Genomic DNA, 22766 nt, shown 5'->3' with positions numbered 1-22766 from the left:
CATGTGGGCAACGGTTTGTGTCCCAACTGCTCCACTTCCTGACTCCTTAGTAATGACCTGGGAAAGCATCAGAATACGGTATAAGTGCTTGTTGGGCACCTGTCACTCACGTGAGATACGTGGAAGAAGCTTCTGGTTCCTGGCTTCCATGAGGCCTAACCCCAGGGGTGGCCACCATCTGCGGAGTGAACCAGCGGATGGAAGGTCTCCCTCTCTTCGCCTCTCCTCTCCTATCTGGGATTCCGCCTTTCAAATAAATAAATACAATATTCAAAAAAAACACACTTTTTTCTTCATAACTTTCGCTACACACCCACCCAGAGCCCTGAAAGATGTACAGCTCTTCGTTTTTCTGTTTCTTTAAGAGAGCGTTCTGCCCTATTCGAAAATGGCTATTCATGCTTCACGCGCTCTGCGCATGCTCCTTGAGCTACTCGGGGTTAAGAACTAAGGGACTCCAGTCAGTGCAAAATGGAGCCGTCGCCCGTGGCGGGACTGCAGCTCCCAGCATGCCTAGCAGCCCGGCCGGGCGCCGGGACTCGGAGTGATGGGGCCGCCGTGGCGCTTTAGGCCGCGCGTTCTGTGGTAGAGGCTGAGGTGGAGCTTGCGGCTTGGGAATCCGACTCTGGCAGAAAAAGATGGAAGCGTGGCGCTGTGTGAGGAGGGGCTACGGCCGCTGTATGGCGGGGAGAGGCCGGTCAGTTAGCGTTGGGCGGCGGGAGGGAGGAGGAAGGGGCGGGCGGGCCTGGGGGCGGGCTGCCCAGGTTAGCCCGGGGCGGGGCGGGCGTGGGGGTGGGAGGAAGGAGGAGGAAGAGGGTCTGGGCCATGGTGCGTCCGGGACGAGCCTGCAGAGACCCTGAGGGATAGGTAAACCCGGGGCGCAGCCGGCGGGGACGCTCGGCCCACGAGCTCCAGGGACCAGACCCGGAGCGCTTCGGCTGCCGGCTGGCCCTGTGCTTTTCGGGCCCGGCTCGACCCGGCATCCCCGGCCTGCCTGCCCCAACCCTAACCCCAACCCCAACCCCAAGCCCGGGCCAGGATCGGCCGCCCGTCGGCACCTCGCTGCCCGGCTCCGGGAGCTGCGGGTGCGGGCGGTCGCAGCCCTCGCGGGGTTGCTTCGCTGTTGTGTGAATGTCTTCCAAACTGTATTCGCTTGTGCCGAGCTTTGATTCTGCCTATATTGCTTCCTGGGTAGTGGTCTTTAAATTGTTTAACTTCAAAAAAAGAAAAAAAAAAAAAACCCACGGTAGGTGCTGCCTGCATTAGCGTGGTCTCGGGCAGTGCCGGCGGGATTTAGGGTCTGTTGCTGTGTATCTTTCTCCTAATCCACTTCAACATAAATACTTTGATATTTCAAGCGGAGATGTTTGTGTGCCCTGTGAAACCGACCGTCGTGGCACGCGTCCGAAGAAATGATTACATAAGGCTTGTGTGCTGGTGTTACCCCCCTAGGCTGGGCCCGGAGGGCAGCTTAGCACCGCTGTGTCTCTGAGTACCCGCTACGGGGCAGGCACTGTGCTAGGCGCTTGTCCAAGAAGCCAGAGTTTAAAAGTACTCGAAGGCTGGCTGGCCCTTAAGGCTTTCAGCATCTTCAGGGAACCAGGCGTCCGGGTAAATAACTGCAAATCCAGAGAGAAATGTTGTAATTGTAGTACCAAGGTTTTATTTCAGAGTAGCTGATTAGAAGAGAAAAGGCATGGACCAAGTAAGTGCTTCAAGCCTAGTGGGTTACTAGAGTTGTCTGAAAGCAGGATAGAGTGCCGTGTCGTGCCTTTAAGATGATCAGGTTGATTTTGAACAACGAAAATGTCTAAATGCTTTTAAAATGAAATTGATTTTCAAAAAGTGCCATAAAAGCCAAGCAACAGTGAATGCAGCTGAAATGTAAGAGGACTTGTTGACACTGTCTTAGAATTGTACCTGCACTGAACTCTGCAAGAAATGTTAGAAGGCCGTGTCTGAATCCTAACATTTTGCTGCCGAAGTACTCCAGTAAGAAGGGGGTATTTAAGCCACCAAGTTCTGAGAGCAAAGGGACAACATGCATGCCGGAAGTAATCCTCACACAAGGTTGGAGGACTTCGGGATGCTAGGTGATGCTTGGGTTTGAGTGTCGGGCAAGTCCCAGTGGATAGTCCGTCTTCTATGTCTCCCCAAGGAGAAGCGTAGTCCAAAATAAGAGAGAGAGAGAAATTATCCACCCACTGATTCTGATTAACAAGAGAAAGTGTTGTGAAGTTGGAAAAGGCTTTTGTTTTTTCAGCTCTGTATTTGGGAAAATCTATCCTTGGTATATATTTAAAAAAACCTGCTCAAAAACATTTTTCCTCCCAAGTATTATGCTTTATTTTTCCCATTGAGCTTTTTAAAAAATCGTTTTATTGCAAAGTTAGATGTACACAGAGGAGGAGAGACAGGGAAGGAAGATCTTCCATCTGATGATTCACTTCCCAAGTTACTGCAGATGGCCAGAGCTGAGCCTGTCCAAAGCCAGGAACCTGGAGCTTCTTTCTGGGTCTCCCACACGGGTGCTGATCCCAACTCTTTGGGCCATCCTCTACTGCTTTCCCAGGCCACAAGCAGGGAGCTGGATGGGAAGTGAGGCTGCCGGGATTAGAACCAGCGCCCATATGCGATACAGGTGCATTAAAGGTGAGGACTTTAGCCACTAGGCTACTGCGCTGGGCCCCCAAATGAGCTTTTTTGAGTGCTAGAAAGCTGTAAAGACTAGGTTGGTGACTGATATATCTAGGTTGAACGGCAAAGTTTGTGAAGGTTTTGGGTGCCCTGGCAATATTCTGTGTGATTTAGAATGTCATTCAGGGTTCTTTAGGGAGAGAATATTGAGATACTGATGCAAAATCAAATCACAGGTGCTTTTCCCTCTTCATCTTCTAGATTTAGAGGTCAGATTTTAAATATTAAACATTGTCATCCCTTGAGGAAATAGATTTGCTGTACTATGATTCATTCAACAAATGGTTCGTTCAACAAAAAGTGATACCTCAAGGAGTGTATTTATTTCTTTTAGATACTCTGTGTTTCCCCATCACCCGAGGAGTCTGGGCAGAGATTGGACTACACCGTGGGAGGATCTACAAAGATCTTGCTGGAACAGACATATTTCTAGCTGTATGAGGTGGCCTGGACATTATTCTCGTGCCCCGTACCCCTACTTCAGCAGTAGGCATTTCTCCCTGCATTGGCGGCCACGCTATTTGTCCGAGTCCCGGACTCAGTTTCAGTACTGTAGCTGGAGACCCGACCGCCTCAGCCACACATCTCTGACTCATCTCTCTAGTTACGTCATGGGCTCTGAGGGAGATGAGCCTTCATCCAAGCGGAGAAGACACCAAGGTAAAGGTGGAGATAGACGTGCGTGACGGTCGGAGCTTTCGTCTAGCTAATCCTTGGTCCCTCTTGCCGGTTTTAGAGGTGTTTGTTTTCTTTTTTAGACAGTAGTTCTATGGCAGTAAAAAAAAAAATTTAATGGAATCTTTATTTCGATTTCAACTAAGTGTGGATTTCTGGCTGTAAAAGTTGAAGTAACTATGGGTAAAATAATTTGGAGAAGAGCGAAAGCACGGATTAGTAAGCCTTATTTAAGAATAAATTCCAACTGCGGTGTTTTGGAGACCAAGATGCTCGGAATTCTAGAAGCAGGTGACTGTTGCTGCAAGTCCACAGACCTGAAAAGAACTAAATGCGTTTTCATTTTAGGGCTAATGTTTTTGCATTTGATAAAAGGTCTCCTAAATAGAAACAAATCAGAAAGACATCTTATTACAGAGTAAAGTTTTTTAAATTATTATTATATCTGTATTTCTCAAATCTGGGTCTACGGGTAAAATTTTGAGAGCCTGTTGGAATTTCTGAGGACACTGCACAAACTTGCTTAGGGAAAACAGTGAAAATCTGAGTTGGGACACTCTGGCATAGCATTTGGGCTGCTGCTTGGAAAGCCCATGTCATATGTCCTGGTTCCTAAATTTGATCCTGAGCTTTGCTCTCCATTCCAGCTTTCTGCTGATTTGTACCCAGAGAAGGCAGGAGATAGATGATGACTCAGATTCTTGGATTCTTATTGCTGCTATGGGAGATCTGATTTGAATTCCAGACTCCAGGCTTTGGCCTGGCTCGGTGCTGACAACTGCAGGCAGTGGATAAGAAGGGTCTCTTTTTCTATCTTTCAAATAAAAGCAATCATAAAAACATTATTGAAAAATTTACTTTGGTGCCAGTTTTTGAAATCCACGTATAGTTTTTCATAATAAACATTTTTCATGAATTTTTTGAAGTCCCCTTATATTATCTTTTAGAAAGGGAACCACATCATCTTCAGCTTCAAGAAACATTTTTTTTAAGTGTCAGTTACTTTTTTTTTTCAAACAATTCACTAGACTCCTTCTGTGCCTCTACCCCTGCTCCCACTTCCAGCCCCCCTAAAACATAAATGAGTAGAATTTGGAATTGTCTTCTTAATGACATGTAGATTTCAGTGAGGAAGATTACTGTGAAGATTTTTGAGAATAAGACATGGGAATGTTTCTGTGTAAGAGACTGACAGCCATGTTTGTCAAAGAAAACCGTTCAGAGGGATTCTCACCTGTACATCAGTTCTAGACGAGTTCGTCAGAATTCTTCGGGTTTCTTCTGCCTCTGTTAAGAAGTAGTACATAGGCTTCCGCTGGGTCCCAGGGATAGCTCTTAATGTCCAAAGAGGATCCTCTTGCTACTCAGTTAGAGAAAGCCTAGCTACAAAAAGCAAACATATAATGAGTAGAGATCTTAAATTCACATAAGGGAGAATCTTTTGATAGTAGCTAACCACAGCATGAGTTGATAAACAAGAAATGTGAGTGTGTGTGAATGAATGAAAGGTATATTGGGAAGGTTCCTGCGGACAGTCCCTGGTCTGGCGATCTAGGGCTGAAGGGTGACGTCATACTGCTTCCCGTTCATGTATTTGTTGTTCATCAGGCCAGCACACTCCCCTTGATAATCTCTTAGATGGAGCTTTGACATGGTGACTGGCAAGAGCCTGGGAGCGCTCCGGCTCCTTTCTGTCTCATCACTGATTCTGTGAACATAGGTTGCTTAACCTTCTTATGTCCTGGATACCATGTGCAAAATGTCTACTTTGAAAGTCTGTTGAGTACAGAGTGAGATATGTTAAAGTGCCTAACACACTGTTGGCTTCCTAGTAGGTACTCAGAAAATTGTGATGGCGTTTTCCCTCTAATGGATGGGGCATTGCATTTAACAGACTGAAAAACCTTGCTCACAACCTGACTCTCTATATGTCCCTTCTTCCTAGGTGTTGTGAATAAGGAAAATGTTCTTCGTTAAGCCATGTTTGTGACTTCTGATCTTTCACTAATTCTTTTCAATCAAGAGAACAGCATTGCCCACTTGCCTATCACTTTAAAAGTGGTGTTTGAAGGATTTATGTGAGTCAGAACTGTGACATTTTAATTAGGCCCCCTCAGACCCACTCAGGCCTGTGCTTACTGTCTTTGATTCATCTGTCTTCTCTGCTGCTGATCACCTTGGTCCTCCTGACATGGAAGGTATATAAGCTTTTGGAGTGAATTTGTGTTGTGAAGTATTTGAAGGCCAGAGCCTATCCACTCTAACAGTGGTTTTCAAATTTGTCTTCTGTGGAATCCTAGCATTTGAATGCCTTTCTGGAAGTTCATTAAAAGCGAATGTGATCAGGACAAAATGTGTGTTTACCTAACCATCCAAGCTGCCATACCAACATGCCCAAGATCGGTGTTCTGTGACATGAAAAGTAATGCCACAGGGTTCTACAAGCTACAAAAGTTTGAAAGCCATTGTATTGATCAGATAATCCAGTGATCCTACTTATTTAAAAAGTGCAATTGTGTAAGAGCTGGTTCTCAAGTTCTCTTATTACGTGGGCGATAAAATCCTTAATGTATGTATATGTTATTATTATGTACACATATTTGATTAGGAAATATGAATAAGCTTTTGGATCATTGTCCTTTATGTTGTTATGTGACAGCGACACTGGGTTGCTGCTCTATTTTTTATAATAGCTTACGTTTTATTTGCATGACTGAGCCTTTTTCATTCTTCATTCACATGGAGACTGATTTGTGGCTAAAACCATCATGGACAGTCCCCAACTTATGAATGAGTAGTGTTCTAAACACATAGGTTATTTTCCCTTAGAAATTGTTGTAAATCTTAGGAGTTCTGTGGAACTACTTAACGTAAGGAGCCCTGGTTTCGAGTCTTCAAGGGTCAGATCCCTCATGTTCAGTGAAGCGAGTCGTTTTCTCCCCTTGCTGGACACAGACAAGCATAGGCAAAATTCTATCATAGTTAAAGACTAGTTTGATTTTGTTTCCTTTCACCTTTTTTCCTTTACTCATTTAGTACCTTCACAATTTCCTGAGTCTCTGGTTACCAATCATAAAATTTGTCCTTTTCCATCCTGACCAAAATTTCTGTTCCCTCAGTACTACAGGTATAAACTGCTTAGATGCTAAGGAACCTAATTTACCAGATATATTTTGAAATTGCTACATCATTAGCACTTTTCTATAGTGCAAGTTTTTTTTTGTTTGTTTGTTTTAAGATTCATTTATTTTTATTGGAAAGTCAGATACACATAGAGGAGGAGAGACAGAGAGGAAAATCTTCCATCCTATGCTTCACTCCCCAAGTGGCTGCAACACCTGGAGCTGAGCCAGTACGAAGCCAGGAGGCAGGAGCTCTTCCAGGTCTCCCATGTGGGTGCAGGGTCCCAAAGCTTTGGGCCGTCCTCGACTGCTTTCCAAAGCCATAAGCAGGGAGCTGGATGGGAAGCAGGGCCTCTGGGATAAGAACCAGTGCCCATATGGGATCCCGGCACATGCAAGGCAAGGACTTCAACCACTATGCTATTGCGCTGGGCCCACAGTACAAGATTTTGTTGTGAATATATTCTTATTGCAGAAGATTTGCAAGGCTTTTCCATAATCTTACCACTCAGAAATAACTTGCTTAAAAAACAGTGATGCATTTATTTTCTTTTAGCCTCATTTTTACTCTGTTTTAAGCATATCAAAACATTTTTTTTTATTTTAACACTTATTTATTGATTTGAAAGGCAGAGTTAGAAAATGAGGGAGGAAAAGGAGAGTCAAAGTGATCTTCTAGGGCCCAGTGCTGTTGCCTAGTGGCTTAAGTCCTCACCTTGCACGCACCAGGATCCCATATGGGCACTGGTTTGTTTCCCTACAGCCCTGCTTCCCATCCAGCTCTCTACTTGTGGCGTGGCAAAGTAGTTGAAGATAGCCCAAAGTCTTGGGATCCTGTACCCACATGGGAGACCCAGAAGCTCCTGACGTCAGATAGGCTCAGCTCTGGCTGTTGCAACCACTTGAGGAGTGAATCAGCAGATGAAGGATCTTCCTCTCTGTCTCTCCTTCTCTCTGTATTATCTGACTTTCAAAAAAAAAAAAGAAGAAGAAAAGAAAAGATCTATCCACTGACTCACTTCCCAAATGACTGCAATGATTAGGGCTGGACCAGGCCAGGCACCAAGAATTCCATGTGAGTCTCCTTCCTGGGTGCAGGAGGCTAAGGACTTGGGCCATCTTCTGTTGCCTTCCTGTGTGCATTACTAGGGAGCTGGATTGAAAGTGGAGCAGCCCGGACATGAATCAGCACAAATATGAGCTGCTGGCATCAAAGGTGGTATCTTAGCTGGCTGTGCCGCAACACCAGCTCCTCAACTCAATTGTTTAATTTGTGGAATTTTAGGCAGCGAAACCCAGTAAAGTGAAAACCTGCCTACTGGGAGGAGGGAGCTCTCCGGGGCAGAGGCTTTTCATAAAATCTTACTGTGCTTGGAATCCAAATGCCCCTGCTCCTCCTAGTTCTTGATTTCCTCCTTGGAGCTCATAGATTCTTAAGTTCTGAATTTTTCTGTATGCCTTCTATGGCTATGACAATATCCTGTTTAGTGGCAGAGGGGCAAAATGAAAAGTGAGTACACGTGTGTGCATACACCCACACACACCCCACAGCTCCACAACTGGTGGTCATTTCTAAGTTGAGGACTGCCTGTAATTGAAAGGCTGTGTGCTTTTTACTTTTTGTCACTTGTGGGGTATGTCTTCTCAGAACATAACTGTGACACATTCTTGGTTGTCCACTAGGTTTGCTAGCCAACCACCACCAATTACCAACATCCTGAAGTTGTCATATTTAAAAATTTCAGCTTTGATGTTCGTAAAAAAGATCACTTTAGTTCATGTTGGTTGTGTTGTTCACTTGAGTGTTTTAGACATAAAATATCATTTCCACGTGGTGCCCTTTTACATTGTTCCTGGATACAGTAAGCCAGAATTCTGAACTAAGGATTATTTCTGGAATTTGTTTGATCATACTTACTATTTTACTAATGCGGAATGCAACCCATTGTAAAATCATCTTGTTGAAAAGCCAACTGTGATGTACAATGTATTATTACAGTTATAAACTCACTAAACATGTTTGTGACAGAGCAATTTTTATCCATAGAGACACAGTTCTGTATCCTCATCTCTTTTCTAGCACATTCTCCAAAGCAGCTAGCCTAGGTCCCTTTAAACCTGTTTCGTATGCCCTTTGATCGAGCAATATATCTTCCTACTGCCTTTAAAAAATAATTTGTTAACAACTTGAAGTTATTCAGTGCTATTGCCATTTCCCAGGCCATCATGTTTTTTATTTGTTGTCCTAGGAAATTTTTTCAAAGATGAGGAGATACTTATATATAGGAAACTGTTTACTGTCTATGATTAATTCTTTGTGTTTTACCCAATATATTTCAACAGGGATGATAACACGGAATTGGGAATATGTATGTAACTACAATAAAGAAAACGTGAAGATCCCAGGAGGCAAAGAGGTTGACTCCCAGTGCGAAGACAGTGAGAACCAGTTTGACTTTTCAGTGATGTCCTATAATATACTTTCACAAGATTTACTGGAAGAGAATTCACACCTTTATAGACACTGCCGGCGGCCAGTATTACATTGGAGCTTCAGGTTTCCCAATATTCTGAAAGAAATTAAACACTTTGATGCAGATGTAAGTGCAAAATTTTAATCAAATGTCTTTGCACAGAAAAAGCCATGGTAAACATTTCATTTGTAAACAGAATGGTTTTACCTGTGTGGTTTATGTGGTGAGAAGGGAAGATGTGTAAGGATAATGAAAAATTATTGGCATGGTCTTAGACAGCCATGGGTTAGCAATGCTTAGTAAAAATAATCATCGGACCTGGCGTGGTAGCCCGGTGGCTGAAGTGTTAACCTTGCACGTGCTTGGATCCCATATGGGTACTGGTTCTTATCCCAGAAGCCCTGCTTCTCATCCAGCTTCCTGCTTGTGGCCTGGGAAAGCAGTCGAGGATGGCCCATAGCTTTGGGACCCTGCACCTGCATGGGAGACCTGGCAGAGGCTCCTTGCTCCTGGCTTCGGGTCAGTTCAAATCTGACCATTGGGGCCGTTTGGGGAATGAATCAGATGGAAGATCCTCCTCTCTCTCCTCCTCTATGTGTATCTGACTTTCCAATAAAAATAAATAAATCTTATTAAAAAAAATGGTTTCCTTTGGTAAGTGGGTTTTGGATAGAAAGAGAGCTCCGTGTGAGTCCTGAGTTCAAATTGGAAACATCAGTTTTGCCATTAATAATAAGAGAAAAGGATTGTTTCAACTTTAAAGCCCTTGTTGACAAAATGAAATCATTAGAAAATTCATTTGCATTTCTGTGTTTTAATTCAGATTTTTTTTTTCCTCCTTCCAAGGTGCTTTGTTTGCAAGAAGTTCAAGAAGATCATTATGGAACAGAGATCAGGCCAAGTTTGGAATCACTGGGTACAATGCAGCTGTTCTATTAGCTGAGTTTGCTTTTGCGCATTGGTGTGTTATTAAAGCCGAACTTGCCAACACAGTCTGTGGTGTATTTAGACTAAAAAATCTGTGCAAACCTGGTCTGTTACCGGGTAACATTGAAATACCTCAATTGGAAACTTTTGTATTGGTGTATAATCTTAACTGGAAATGTGAGTTAGAGATTCTTAATGGCTCCCTTGGCAGCAGTTGCTCTGCAGCCCAGTAGGCCTTTCAGATTCTGGGCTGGGTGAGATGAGGAACCAGTGTGTCCAGTTCATGACAATGCCAGAACCTTCCAGTGCCCAGTGTAGAGAAGCTAAAAACTTGTAAAGGAAGAAATACTTCTGGAAGCAAATCACTTGTGGTTTTGTAAATTGAGAAATTTGCATACTTTGTGTTTTCATTCAGCAAATGTTTTTTGAGTGCCTTCTGTATGCCATGCAATATTCTAGTAAGTGAAGAGATAGCATTGGCAAAACAGAAGTCAACAAGTAGCATTATAAGGATAGTTTTCTGTGGAAAAGCAAAAAACAAGTGGGATGGGAAGATGCCAGGAGATGGGGTGATGTTTGAGCAAAAAAATGTACAGGAGGTAAAGTAGTGAGCCACAGCCAGAGCATTCCAGGCAGTAGGAACAGTCCTGAGGGCGTGACTGGGAAGGCTAGGATGGCTGGAATGGTATGAGAAGTTGTAGAAAAAGAATCAGAAAACTGGAACAGAGGTGTTCGAGCCGGACTCACTGTCACCCGGCTGGCCCTGGGAGAGTGATCATGCACAGTAGCACACGTGTGTGTGTGTGTGTGTGTGTGTGTGTGTGTGTGTGTGTGTGTGTGTTAAATATCTCGGGTTATTTTAAAAATAGTCTTTTAAAATTGTTTTTAAAATTTGTATAGAAAAGGCAGGTTTACAGAAAGAAGGAGCGACAGAAAGATCTTCCATCTGCTGGTTCCTTCCCCAAATGGCCATAGCAGCCTGAGCTGGCTGATCCAAACTCAAAAGCTTCTTCCGGGTCTCCCACATGGGTGCAGGGTCCCAAGGCTTTGGGCCATCCTCAACTGCTTTCCCAGGCCACAAACAGGGAGCTGGATGGAAAGTGGGGCTGTCAAGATCAGAACCGGTGCCCATATGGGATGTGGATCTTGGAGATGGAAGATTAGCCAGTTGAGCCAATGCACTGACCCCACACAACAGTGTATTAAGAACTAAAATCTGCCAGTGAAGCCTCAGTGCCCAAGTGCCCAACCCTTTTGATGCTAACACTTAACTAACATTAAAAATTACTAACATTTTACAAAAAAGTGCACTTTGGTAAGCATCATTCCAAAGTGTTAGGCGAGACGCAGTATGTTGAGTGGGGCCATGTGCCTGAGCTCAAGTCCTGTCCTTGAGTTCCAGTCCAGCTTCCTGCTCATGCTCCTGGGGCAGGTGCTTGAGTCCTTGCCATCCATGTGGGAGACTAGTGCCCAGCTCATGCCTTCAGCCTGGCCCAACCCTGGCTGTTCTCAGCATTTAGGGAGTGAACTACTGTTTCTTTTTCTTCCCATTAAAAATAATTTGAAAAAAATAAAAGAAAAAGCATTTTTAAGAAATATTAGGTTGAGTTGTGTTTTTGACAAGTACTTATATTTTAAAAGAAAACTTCTCATTTAAATTAATCTCTTTCTTACAGGTTATCACTGTGAATATAAGATGAGGACAGGAAAAAAACCTGATGGTTGTGCCATTTGCTTCAAACATTCCAAATTTTCGCTCTTATCTGTGAACCCAGTGGAATTCTACCGCCCTGGTATTCCTCTGCTGGACAGACACAATGTCGGATTAGTTTTACTCTTGCAGCCCAAAATTCCATGTGGTGCCTCCCCTGCCATCTGTATAGCTAACACACATCTGTTGTACAATCCAAGGCGAGGAGACATTAAGCTGACCCAGTTGGCCATGCTGCTTGCCGAGATCTTCAGCGTGGCCCATCAGAAAGATGGCAGCTGCTATCCCATTGTTATGTGTGGCGACTTTAACTCTGTTCCTGGTTCCCCACTCTATAGTTTCATAAGGGAAGGAAAGTTGGATTATGAAGGACTTGCCACCGGCAAGGTAAGTGCCTGCCTCGTTGTTACAAGGAGACAGGGCTGAGTGCTCTGTTCGTCGTAACCGGAGGGTGACTGTTGGCAGCTCTTGGGAGACCTTGGGTGAGCTTTTCTCTACCTGTGCCAATATTGTGCTTAGAGAAGTTAGGAGATAGCAAAAAGGAAAAAAATGGGGAAAGAGAAAAATGAGAGCGTTGCCAGACATGCAGACATGAGCACTTCACAGATAAGGGATTGTTCAGAAGGTGGTGAGGTGGAATGCTGGATGTGGGCAATACCAGTGGTGCAACTATGTTAGAAGTTTCTTCTGAAAAATGATAAGTGTCTGACCTTTTTATCTTGGTACAGTTTACCCCTGTTGCCTTTTTCTTTTCTTTTTTTTTTTTTTTGATTCTTTGTGTTGTATGTGGTTTTGGTTTTTGTTTCTTTTTATAAATCTTTAAAATTTTCTTTTTTTATGATGTTCACATAGTTGATTAGGGTGGGAAGGGCCGAAGATTAGAGGAAAGTGGGTGAGACCATTCTTTCCAAATTGTCCTTTTCCTCCTGTATCTGTGAAGGGGGCGGACAGTAAGGGGACAAGCTGCACCCAGCCTCCCAGCTGTCTCAGTACCTGGGGAGGGGGGAACAGCCGATGCCATCCCAGGGTCCCTGATGTGGAGCATGCTCTGAGGGTTTTGCTGAAGTGGTTTCGATGGTTCTTGTAGCCATTTCTGTTGTACTTTCCTGGGCTTGGCTTTCGGTCTTTGGCTCTTTGGTATATTTGACTAACCTAAGATTTGATCATTCAGTGTTTTATGTGATAGGGACTGCATTGCAGGTACAGGAAAAGAGAGGCAGTGTTATTGCTATCGATGTATAAATTGGAGGAGAACATGTGTAGGAAAAGGTTCTTGTCATGTAAATTATAAGTGCTGTTTGGATTACATTTGAGCAAGTTTTGTAAACACAAATAATTCCTTAATGAGTAAAGAGTAATATGTACCATTCTTGGATTACCTTTGAGTTGTAGATTTTTCAATACATACGCCACTTAAAATCTATTCACTTAAGATACCTGTTGAAATTTTGTTTAGGTATCTGGCCAGGAACAGTCTTCACGGGGACAAAGAATTTTATCTATCCCAATTTGGCCCCCAAACCTAGGTATCTCACAGAACTGTGTGTATGAGGTGCAGCAGGTACCAAAAGTAGAAAAGACAGGTGAGTGTTCACAACACGTGGTGGCAGTCTGCTGGGTGACAGTGTCCCTTGGGAGACAAAACATTTCCCAAAGGTTGACACCTTGGGGATGCATATTTATATAAATAAACACACAGGGTGATTTGTACATTCCTTTTCTTTTAGAGCTCCAAATTTATCTTCTTAAAGTCAAATTTCCCAAATTGATGTGTGCATGAGTTGCATGGTGCTTTGGAATTCTTTATGTTTTATTCTTCCTAATTCTGGAGACCATCCAAACAGGAACTCCAGGATGGAACATAACGATAGCATCTGTCTGAATTAGGTGTGTCTCAAATGTCGTTTCTAGCATCAGAAAACTACCACAGCACCGGGAACAGGGCATTGTGCTCTGAGTGATGATTAGTTCTCTCTCTTTACAGACAGTGACCTGACCAAGACACAGCAAGAACAAACAGAAGCTCTGCTGACAACTGAAAAGTGAGTCCAGCAAGTGGATTTTTGAATAAGTAATTCCTGTTTTCTAAAGATCACTTTGATAATTGCAAGCTGCTGCACTTTACCAGCTGTTCAGTAGACTTGACTTCCATTCCTGAGCACCCTTCCTGATGCGCATTAGACTTAGACTAGTCTCACCTATCGCTCTGGGTTGTAAGGATTGGCTGAGACAGAGCATGAATGGTGCAATGTCTGAGGGTTCAGGAAATATCTTGGAAGGAAAGTGCCTTGTTTATGGACGCCACAGCTCAAGGATATGTGTGTTGCCTTTACATATAGAAGTAAAGATCAGATCACAGATAAACATCTTGGAAAATATCTTGAGAAACATTTCAAGAGGATCCCTAGCCTTCCTTATCCCAAAATAATCTTTAGGAAAACTGATCTAAAAACATGATATCAGCAGAAGAGATAACACATTTTATTTATTTTATTGAGCTATAAGAAAAAGTCATTGGAGATAAAAGGGTGAAGATGCCATAAAGACACATTGATATCAGGGGCTGCAGTTGAAAGCTTGGTGTATGTTGATGCAGAGGCAAAAGTCTTGTCTCTTTGGGAAATTCTTCAAGTGTCTGATTGCTGTATAGTGTGCCTCTTTCATAGGTTTTTGTCTTGGCATTTAATTTTAGGAATCAAATTAGAACCATCTCATTTTTATCTGTTGCTGTCAGTCTTTATTTCCTAAGATGTATTTACTTAAATCTTTAAAAGATAGCAACAGAGAAGTAGGGGACAGACTTTCACACACAATGAGACAGACAGAGAGAAATCCTCCATCTGCTGCTTCACCCCCCCCCCCCCCCGACCCCCAGATGGCTTCAACAGCCGGGTGCAGGCCAGGCCAGTCAGCAGCCAGCAACTCCCTGCGGGTCTCCACATGGCCGCAGGTTCTCAAGCACTTGGCCACGGTCTCCTGCCTTCACAAGAGGCTGGATCCAAAGCAGAGCAACCAAGACTGGAACTGCTGCTCCAGGGCCACAGTGCCCCCCCCCCCCCAGTGTGTTAACTTAGGAGGAATGATAGAGCTCATGAGCAACTCAACGGATGCTGAACATCTTTCTTGTTTCATGTAGGTTATCTTCAAGCTTACAACACCATTTCAGCTTGTCATCTGTTTACTCACACTACTTTCCTGACACTGGAATTCCAGAAGTGACCACCTGTCATTCCCGAAGTGCCAGAACTGTGGATTATATTTTCTATTCCTCAGAAAAGGAAGCTGTCACTGAACACCAAGGTAAAGAGTGCTGGTCATCTTAGCTTCTGCGGAGAGCCAGTACCTTACACTGTAAGGCTGGAGATGAGAGCGTTAGCTAGATGAGCTAGATAGAGAATGAGAAATCAATTTTAGACAGATTGATAATTTATTTGAATAGATTACTTAATTGCCAGCATATGTTGAGGAGGAAATATGAAGACTCTCTTAAGAATTATATCCCCAGTTCTAGCTCCCCATTCCAGTTCACTCCCCTTTTATCTTGCAGTGAATTGACTATTTTTCCTCTGATAGAACTAGAATAGATTGTTAATGATTTTAGGTTGAACCTTTCCTCAGGGCTGCTGTCTTCCTTGTAGGACCATGCTCATGTTACCAGCATCAGTGTGTTGTCACATTGACCTTGGAATATGATCTGTATGAGAAAGACAAGTGTTTGCAGAAAGGAAAGGTGCTAAGACACTTTGCCCTGTGTGAGTCAGTGAAAACAAGATTATACATTAATCACAGGATTTAAAGTGGAAAAGAAAATACAGTTTAAAATAACTGGATAGAGCTATTGTGGTGTAGCAGTTAAGGCCACCGCCTATAATGGCAGCATCCCACGTGGCACTTGGCTCACTGCTCTTCTTCCAGTGTGGCTCCCTGCTTACCTGGAAAAGGCAGTGGAAGATGGCCCAAGAGTTTGGGCCCCTGCCACCAAATTGGGAGACCAAATGAAGCTCCTGGCTCCTGGCTTCTATGTGACCCAGCCCTGGTCATGGCAGCCATCTGGTGAGTTAACTAGTGAATGTTAGATCTCTCTGTAACTCAGATATTTAAAAATAAATAGTAATAGAATTGGGCCTGGCACGATAGCATAGTGGGTTAAGTCCTCACCTTGAATACGCCTAGATCCCATATGGGCGCCAGTTCTACTCCCGGCGGCCCCACTTCCCACCCAGCTCCCTGCTTGTGGCCTGGGAAAGCAGTAGAGGACGGCCCAAAGTCCTGGGACCCTGCACCCGCGTAGGAGACCCTAAAGAGGCTCCTGGCTTCAGATTGGCTCAGCATTAGCCATTGCGGCTGCTTTGGGAGTGAATCACTAGACGGAAGATCTTCCTCTCTGTCTCTCCTCTCTGTATAACTGCCTTTCCAATAAAAATAAATTTTCTTAAAAAATAAAATAATAATAGAATAAAATAACTAAATAGTACAATAACTAGAAATCCAAAAATAGTCATGAGAAATTTAGAAAGTTTAAAATGTGAGCAGTTTTTTTGTGTCTACCTCAATCCCCTCTTGTTTTCTTTCTTCCATTTTATTTGTGCAACTGTGTCCTAATTCACTTTTTCCCTTGACCCAGCTGTCCTTCCCCGCCACACACACTTGATTTCTGGAGAATAACCTTATTAAAAGGTTATTGCTTGGATCAATCAGCTGCATAAGCTTTCTTGCTTCCTTTGTAATCTAGTAGGAGTCATACCAGCACATATCCACTAGGTGTCAGGAGAGGGTCGCAGATCAGCATCTCATAGTTGGCCATCTTTTAATGTGATTTCTGTAAGACAAAATTATGTGGATTTATTCTCCAGTCATCTTGTAATCTCTGATACTGTGTTAAGCTTGTGTTGTCTTATATGAGTACAAAGTATTTAATGGTTGAATTTCTTACATAGATGTCAGTCTCAAATTACCATCAACCTTCTTACTACATTGGTATTTTCTCCTAAAGCTTATTTGCAGAAGTTGAAATAGAAAAGCTAGGCCCAGCAAAGTTTCAGTGAGACATCTGGAAGGGGCTCCTGATTCCTGATCAGCTTAGCTTTGACTGTTGCGACCACTTGGGGAATGAACCAGTAGGTAGAAGATCTTTCTGTCTCTCCTTCTCTCTATAAATCTGCCTTTCTAATAAAAATAAAATACATTTTTAAAAAATAATAGAAAAGCTATCAGAAACTACGAGGTGTTTGAGTTATGTTTGGTTCATAGAACAATTAAATCAGTAAATTATATTCTAAAATCTGTTTCTCCTTGGTCTTCCAGAAGGCTCTCTAGTTCTGTGTCATAGTGGTTTCTTTTATTTTTTAAATTTCAGTTTTATTGGAAAGGCAGGCTTACAAAAAGCAGAGACAGAAAGACCTTCCATTTGCTGGTTCATTCCCCAAAGTTGGAGCTGAGCCAATCCAAGCCTAGGAGCCAGGAGCTTCCTCTGGGTCTCCCATGCGGGTGCAGGGTCTCAAGGCTTTGGGCCATCCTCGACTGCTTTCCCAGGCCACGAGCAGGGAGCCGAATTGGAAGTGGAGCAGCGGGGACATGAACTGGTACCCATGAACTGGCACCCATGAACTGGTACTCAAAAGGGGAGGATCAGTCGATTGAGCCAATGCGTCAGGCCCTGGGTCATGGTTGTTTAGAAAGACAGACCTGTATGGAGTACAGGAACTCGTTGGCCGTTGTTGCTGAGTATGTGTGTGCTTGCTTCTTTCACGTAGGCACTGAAGTGACTCTGGTTGGTGGCTTGAAACTTCTTGCCAGACTGTCACTTCTTACAGAACGAGACTTGTGGACTGTGAACGGACTTCCCAATGAGAACAACTCTTCCGATCACCTGCCTCTGGTGGCCAAGTTCAGGCTTCAGCTCGGACTCTCTGACCACACGCTTCCAGTTCCTAGTCTTTGTCCAAAAATGTAAAGTTTTTCTTCAGTGATTGCATGTTCATTTTTGTGCTGTGGTGTTTTTAAAGAAGTTATACTAAATGCTTTGAAACACATAGGGAGAAATGAGTTTACAAAAAACAATTTTTTAATGAAAAATATTTTCCTGAAAGTTGAGATATGTTCTTTATTGTAAAAAAAAAAAAAAGATGTGAATATTTTTTATTTCATATCCAGTAAAGTTGACAGTGATTTTTAAATGCAGTGCATCTTCTTTAGCCCTCTTGGTAAAGAACTTTCATGTGTTTGGCTACCCGTGTAGCTAATGTCTGAGTTCTTGCAAAGGCCTGCTTTTGTTGGGAGGGCCCTGTGCCTATTGAGTTGTGATAGTCCATCTGAGAACTCACTGAAAGGACTAATTGATGGTGCTTTTTAAGTTGTACACAATGTGTGATTTCCTTCCACCAGGAGCCGTGTGACATGTGTATATTTTGTTGCGGTATATTTGGGAGTTAGCACTCAACACATCTGATAAGAGGGTACTTATGTAAGCCCACCCTTCTCTATAACAAACAGGTGGGCCAAAGAAAGACAGAGATTTTAGGGGTTAAGCATATTTCACTAGATTTTTCTTTAGTGGTTTTTTTTTTTCCCCCTTTTGTATTCTGCTTCAAGAAGAGACCCCTGGGTTGTAGGAGATTTTACTAAACCCATTATTTTGTTAAGAAATTTGTCTTTGGGACATAGTAGCAGCTCTAAGGCTATTTTTATTAGCCACCAGAAAAGTGAGAAAGCCTGTAAAACTAGTAGGAGATAGCAACTTGGAGAGTGTTGTTTTTGAAATAGTCATTTTAACTGTTGGCCTTAGTAGTTTTCTTTCAAAAGTGGATAGTCTTATTTCACTGTGATGCCCGAGGCATGAGGTGTGTTCTTAACTCTTGGTCAAGTAGTTATGAGCAGGTCGAATAAATCCTAGAGTTGGTTCCATATAAGGTTTTGAATCAAGATTTTTTTTTTAAAAATACATTTATTTTTATCACAAAGTAAAATATACAGAGAGGAGGAGAGACAGAGAGGAAGATCTTCCGTCCAGTGATTCACTCCACAAGTGACTGCAACAGCTGGCCTGCTGCTATCGAAAGCCAGGAGCCAGGAACCTCCTCCAGGTCTCACACGGGTGCAGGGTCCCAAGGCTTTGGGCCGTCCTCGACTGCTTTCCCAGGCCACAGGCAGGGAGCTGGATGGAAAGTGGAGCTGCTAGGATTAGAACCTATAGGATCCCAGTGCATTCAAGGCGAGGACTTTAGATGCTAGGCCACCACGCTGGGCCCAAGATTTAAAACATACAAAGTAGAAATCTTTTTTCACCAGTAGGATCATAGAATTACATTTTTTTTTCTACTAAGCAGTCATTTTGTACTGAATTATCAGTGTTTCTATAATGGATTTTGTTAATAGAATGCTTCAGCTCAAATTGGAAAACAGTGATAGTTTTGGACTTTAAGAATTTTTTTTTAAAGATTTATTTATTTATTGGAAAGTCAGATATACAGAGAGGAGGAAAGACAGAGAGAAAGATCTTCCGTCTGATGATTCACTCTCCAAGTGACCACAGTGGCTGGTGCTGCACCTATCCGAAGCCAGGAGCCAGGAACATCCTCCAGGTCTTCCACACGGGTGTAGGATCCCAAAGCTTTGGGCCATCCTCGACGGCTTTCCCTGCTTTCACAAGCAGGGAGCTGGATAGGAAGTGGAGCAGCTGGGATTAGAACCAGTGCCCATATGGGATCCCGGCGCATTCAAGGCAAGGACTTTAGGTGCTAGACCACGCCACCGGGCCCGATTTTAAGAATTTTATATTCAAGCATTTACTATTGTTTTTAAAAAATAAACGATGAAATTCTCAAAGAAAGCATTTGAGTTATTAGGACTTGCCTGGCAGAATTGTAGGCAGCAAGTACTTTTCAGTGTTTCTAGGATTTTCTTTTTAAAATTTTTTTTAGTTTATTCTGATTTTTAGCAGTAATTTGTAGATTGTGCTACATCCCAATTAGCAGATATAGTGGTCAACATCTTAGAATATAATTATCCCTTTTTAATATTAGGGAAGGAAAGTGACTGTGACATGTGAATTTCACAAGTAACATTATGAATATAGGTCATTGTACTTGAACATTGCTGAAAATTTTTTATATCCTGATTAACATAGTATAAATGTAGTTAATCTATGAACTAGCTTTCGATTTTAACTTATCAAATAAAATGCTATTTTGTGCGCTAGAAAGCAAAGGGTCGTGATGACTTTCTCATAACGTTTTCAGAACTCCACTAAAAATAATCATCCACTTATCTTTTTTTAATTGTACAGACTTTATTTTTGATAATTTTTATATATTTGGTTAGAGTGCGAAGGGTCAAAGGCTAGAGGAAAGTGGGTGAGACTGTTATTTTCACATTTTCTTCTTTTTCTGTATCTGGGCAGAGGGGAGAGACAAGGGGAAAAGCCACACCCAGCCTCCCAACCATCCCAGGGTCCCCAATGTGGGGCAAGCTCCAAGCGTCCTGCTCAAGTGGTTTTGATAGTTCAGCAGTTCTGTATTTCCAATCACAATGAAATCTCTCCAGACTCCATTGGCTGACATAGTCGACCTTAGGGTCTCCATTTGCCCAGGTATTCACTGCCAATTCTTATCTGCTATTTGTTATGCCCTCCATCCTCTGTTGTGGTACCAGGTATCCTCTGCCAGCTCCAGTGTACTGCCATATCCTCCATGTGCACCTGGATATGCTGTCCACTGCTCCTTCTAAGCCACTGAGGAGACCCAGCTCTTACACATGCATTCCATGATCAGATCATTGAACCTGCAATTTCCTCCATGGTTGGAATTCTGAGTCCAGCAGTTCAGTTGGGGGGATTTCCAAAGAAACTTCATCTGAGGTGATCCCAGACCTGATTCTTGTGTGTGCACTGCCAATACAGAGTTTGGTACTGTCCATCACCCAAATCAGCCTACACACACACTATTTGTTGTAATTGCTAGGTCATTTGTCTCCAGCCCTGTCTTCCTCACAAACCAATGGGTGTTGCAGTCCAGCCTAATCCTGCCCACTGCTTACTCGGTCCCCATCCAAGCCAGGGGGAGTTGTAGCCTAGTTGGAGCAACCCACAATAACCCCCACCAGTCCTGCTCCCTGCCCTGGTTCCCATGCTTGCCAGTATGTACAGCAGACTGACCCAGTCTGTCCCACATCCCATTCAGCTCTCATACATACCAAGTCCTTTGCATTTTGTACTTGTAAATTATGTAATAAACCATGTCTTTGGATATCTGTGCCTGAAAGTTCTGTAATGGGTGATTCAGCAGGGAATGCTGACCTGTTGCTCCTCTCAACTCTTCCTCCTCTTCCATCTTCAGGATATACACTGACGCCAAAAAGTACACTGAGGTATGCCAAAATAGATCAGTATTTAAGAGTCTGAAAGTTGTGAAAGAAGAAGAATGAAAGTGTGAGAAATTAGTTCTGCGAGCACATATGTAATAAGAGGATAGGCGGGAAAAGAACACCATCTTAGATTTTTAGAAGGAAAGCAAGGCTTCAGTTTCCAGGATGATTTTATTAAAGACCCATGCTGTGTATAAACATACAAGTGATGAGAAAAACATGAACTTGAAACATGCATTTAGCTGGCATTCTCTAAAATACCATTATACAAGTTTTCTTTTACTTAGAAAAATACCCACTAAAACAATCACATAATTTTTTCTTAAAGATTTAAAAAAAAAATGTATTGGCCAGAACAAAGTCCAAGAGAATAAACAAGATTCTGAATTGTATGTCAAAAAAACTGTACAAGGTTGTACATAAAACTATAGATTACAAAAGCCTTGGGTATAGTAAGAATTCTGAATTAAGATCTCCAAAGTTCTATTTACCAATATCTATTAATAAAACCCTTATGAAATAATTGACTTAGAAAAAGTGAAATGCTCATGATTTCTGAGTGTATAGAAAATACAAAATGTCACTTTCTGAAATGAAGTGTACTCAAAACAGCACAACATATAGTCTGAAATCAAGATCTCTGCCATCCATTTAAACTTTGCATATATAACCATAATGGCATAAACGTGAAATTTCTGTTACATGATAACTTTTAAAACTAGATTTCCAGTCATTTCTTGGTTTCCTTTTTTTAATATATTTTGAATATACCAGCTTTAAAATCAATTTGGGGAAGGTCTGACATTTGGGATAGAGGTAATTTTTAGAATTTGAGCCTTTTCCATCTTTTAGAAAATATATTCTATGGATAGTAAAACTAGAATAACAAAAAAACAAATTCCATTTGAAATGAATTTTTATGTTTCTGTGACTAACCATTACTTTAGGAAAATTCATCCACAATTGAAGAACTGAGCAGGGAAGAAAATTAAGTTACTAATTCCATCATTGAGCCAGTTGGCAGTTTTAGGGTTTAGGCATCAGCACAGAGCTGTTTCTACTTTTTTTCCATTTTTATTGCATACCAGACACCATGCAGCTATTTGGCATTGTGGATTTTAAGTGGAATAGACTTTAATACTTAGCAAATCCTATGTCAAACTCTTACTTGTAGAATGGGGCGCGTGTTTCAGGTAGTGTACTTAATTGGATGTCATCAAGTTTCAGATGGTTACACAAAGATATATTACTAAGTCAGTGTTATTTCAGAATGAGAATCAAACATTTGACCATAAGCCTCTAAGTACAAGAGGCTGTAACCAGGTTTGCCGTATGAAGGTTGACGGGGATAATGCAGTATTTTCCTTGACACATACTCACTCAGTTTTCTTCCCTAAAGAACATTAGACTGCCTTTACAAGAAAACTACTTTTCATTAGTACTGAGGGCAGAGTGAACTTTTCATTGTCACCCCTGGAATTTTACTGAGGAGGAATTTTTGTGACTAGATTTTTTTTTCTCTCCCATCCCATCACCACCTTCAGAGGAAGCCAGAGGAGAAGCCCCGAGGCTGCTGTGTAACACTCAGTGACAGACTTCACTTTCAGATGCATTTGGATCTCCTAAGCTGACATGATGGCTAAGATAATAAGCGAACACAGATGCTGTTCTCCAGGCTTTTACAACACAACAGCCTGCACACACTGAGCGAGCCAACCTGTGTGGGCTACAGGCAGAAGTCAGATTCTATCCAGCCTGCTTCACGGGCTTTGTACCAAAGACTTCTATTCAAACAAAAAT

The 22766-nt window shown here is 42.5% G+C and overlaps 1 protein-coding gene across 7 annotated transcripts; it reads left to right on the top strand.

Moving 5' to 3' along the window:
• The first annotated feature begins 490 nt into the window (after positions 1-490).
• ANGEL2 (angel homolog 2) lies at positions 491-18509 on the top strand. Of its 7 annotated transcripts, none has more exons than XM_040985667.1 (10): positions 491-697; positions 3032-3357; positions 8838-9094; positions 9815-9884; positions 11572-11826; positions 11866-11993; positions 13063-13189; positions 13591-13648; positions 14743-14906; positions 17360-18509. In XM_040985667.1, exons 1-10 carry the CDS (start codon positions 639-641, stop codon positions 17557-17559), a joined length of 1644 nt encoding a protein of 547 aa, XP_040841601.1. In that variant the 5' UTR covers positions 491-638; the 3' UTR covers positions 17560-18509. The 7 variants fall into 7 exon arrangements, with proteins under 7 accessions (XP_040841601.1, XP_040841600.1, XP_040841606.1 ...); XM_040985670.1 differs by lacking the exon at positions 491-697 and adding exons at positions 5318-5570; positions 5673-5889 and having other exon boundaries at positions 3271-3357; positions 11572-11993; XM_040985666.1 differs by having other exon boundaries at positions 492-697; positions 11572-11993.
• The last annotated feature ends 4257 nt before the right edge of the window (positions 18510-22766 follow it).

This window comes from Ochotona curzoniae, unplaced genomic scaffold, assembly GCF_017591425.1.
Source record: "Ochotona curzoniae isolate NIBS_2020 unplaced genomic scaffold, NIBS_Ocur_1.0 contig_430, whole genome shotgun sequence".
NCBI lineage: Eukaryota > Metazoa > Chordata > Mammalia > Lagomorpha > Ochotonidae > Ochotona > Ochotona curzoniae.
The sequence above is the reverse complement of the archived record's forward strand: the minus strand, read 5'-3'. Positions and strand labels throughout refer to the sequence as shown.

Excerpts from the sequence above, each read along its gene's own strand:
- ANGEL2 (XM_040985666.1), top strand. The coding sequence starts at position 639 with ATGGAAGCGTGGCGCTGTGTGAGGAGGGGCTACGGCCGCTGTATGGCG. Across the intron at positions 9,885-11,571 it reads GCCAAGTTTGGAATCACTGG|GTTATCACTGTGAATATAAG; the intron begins GTACAATGCAGC and ends TCTTTCTTACAG. Across the intron at positions 13,190-13,590 it reads ACCAAAAGTAGAAAAGACAG|ACAGTGACCTGACCAAGACA; the intron begins GTGAGTGTTCAC and ends CTCTCTTTACAG.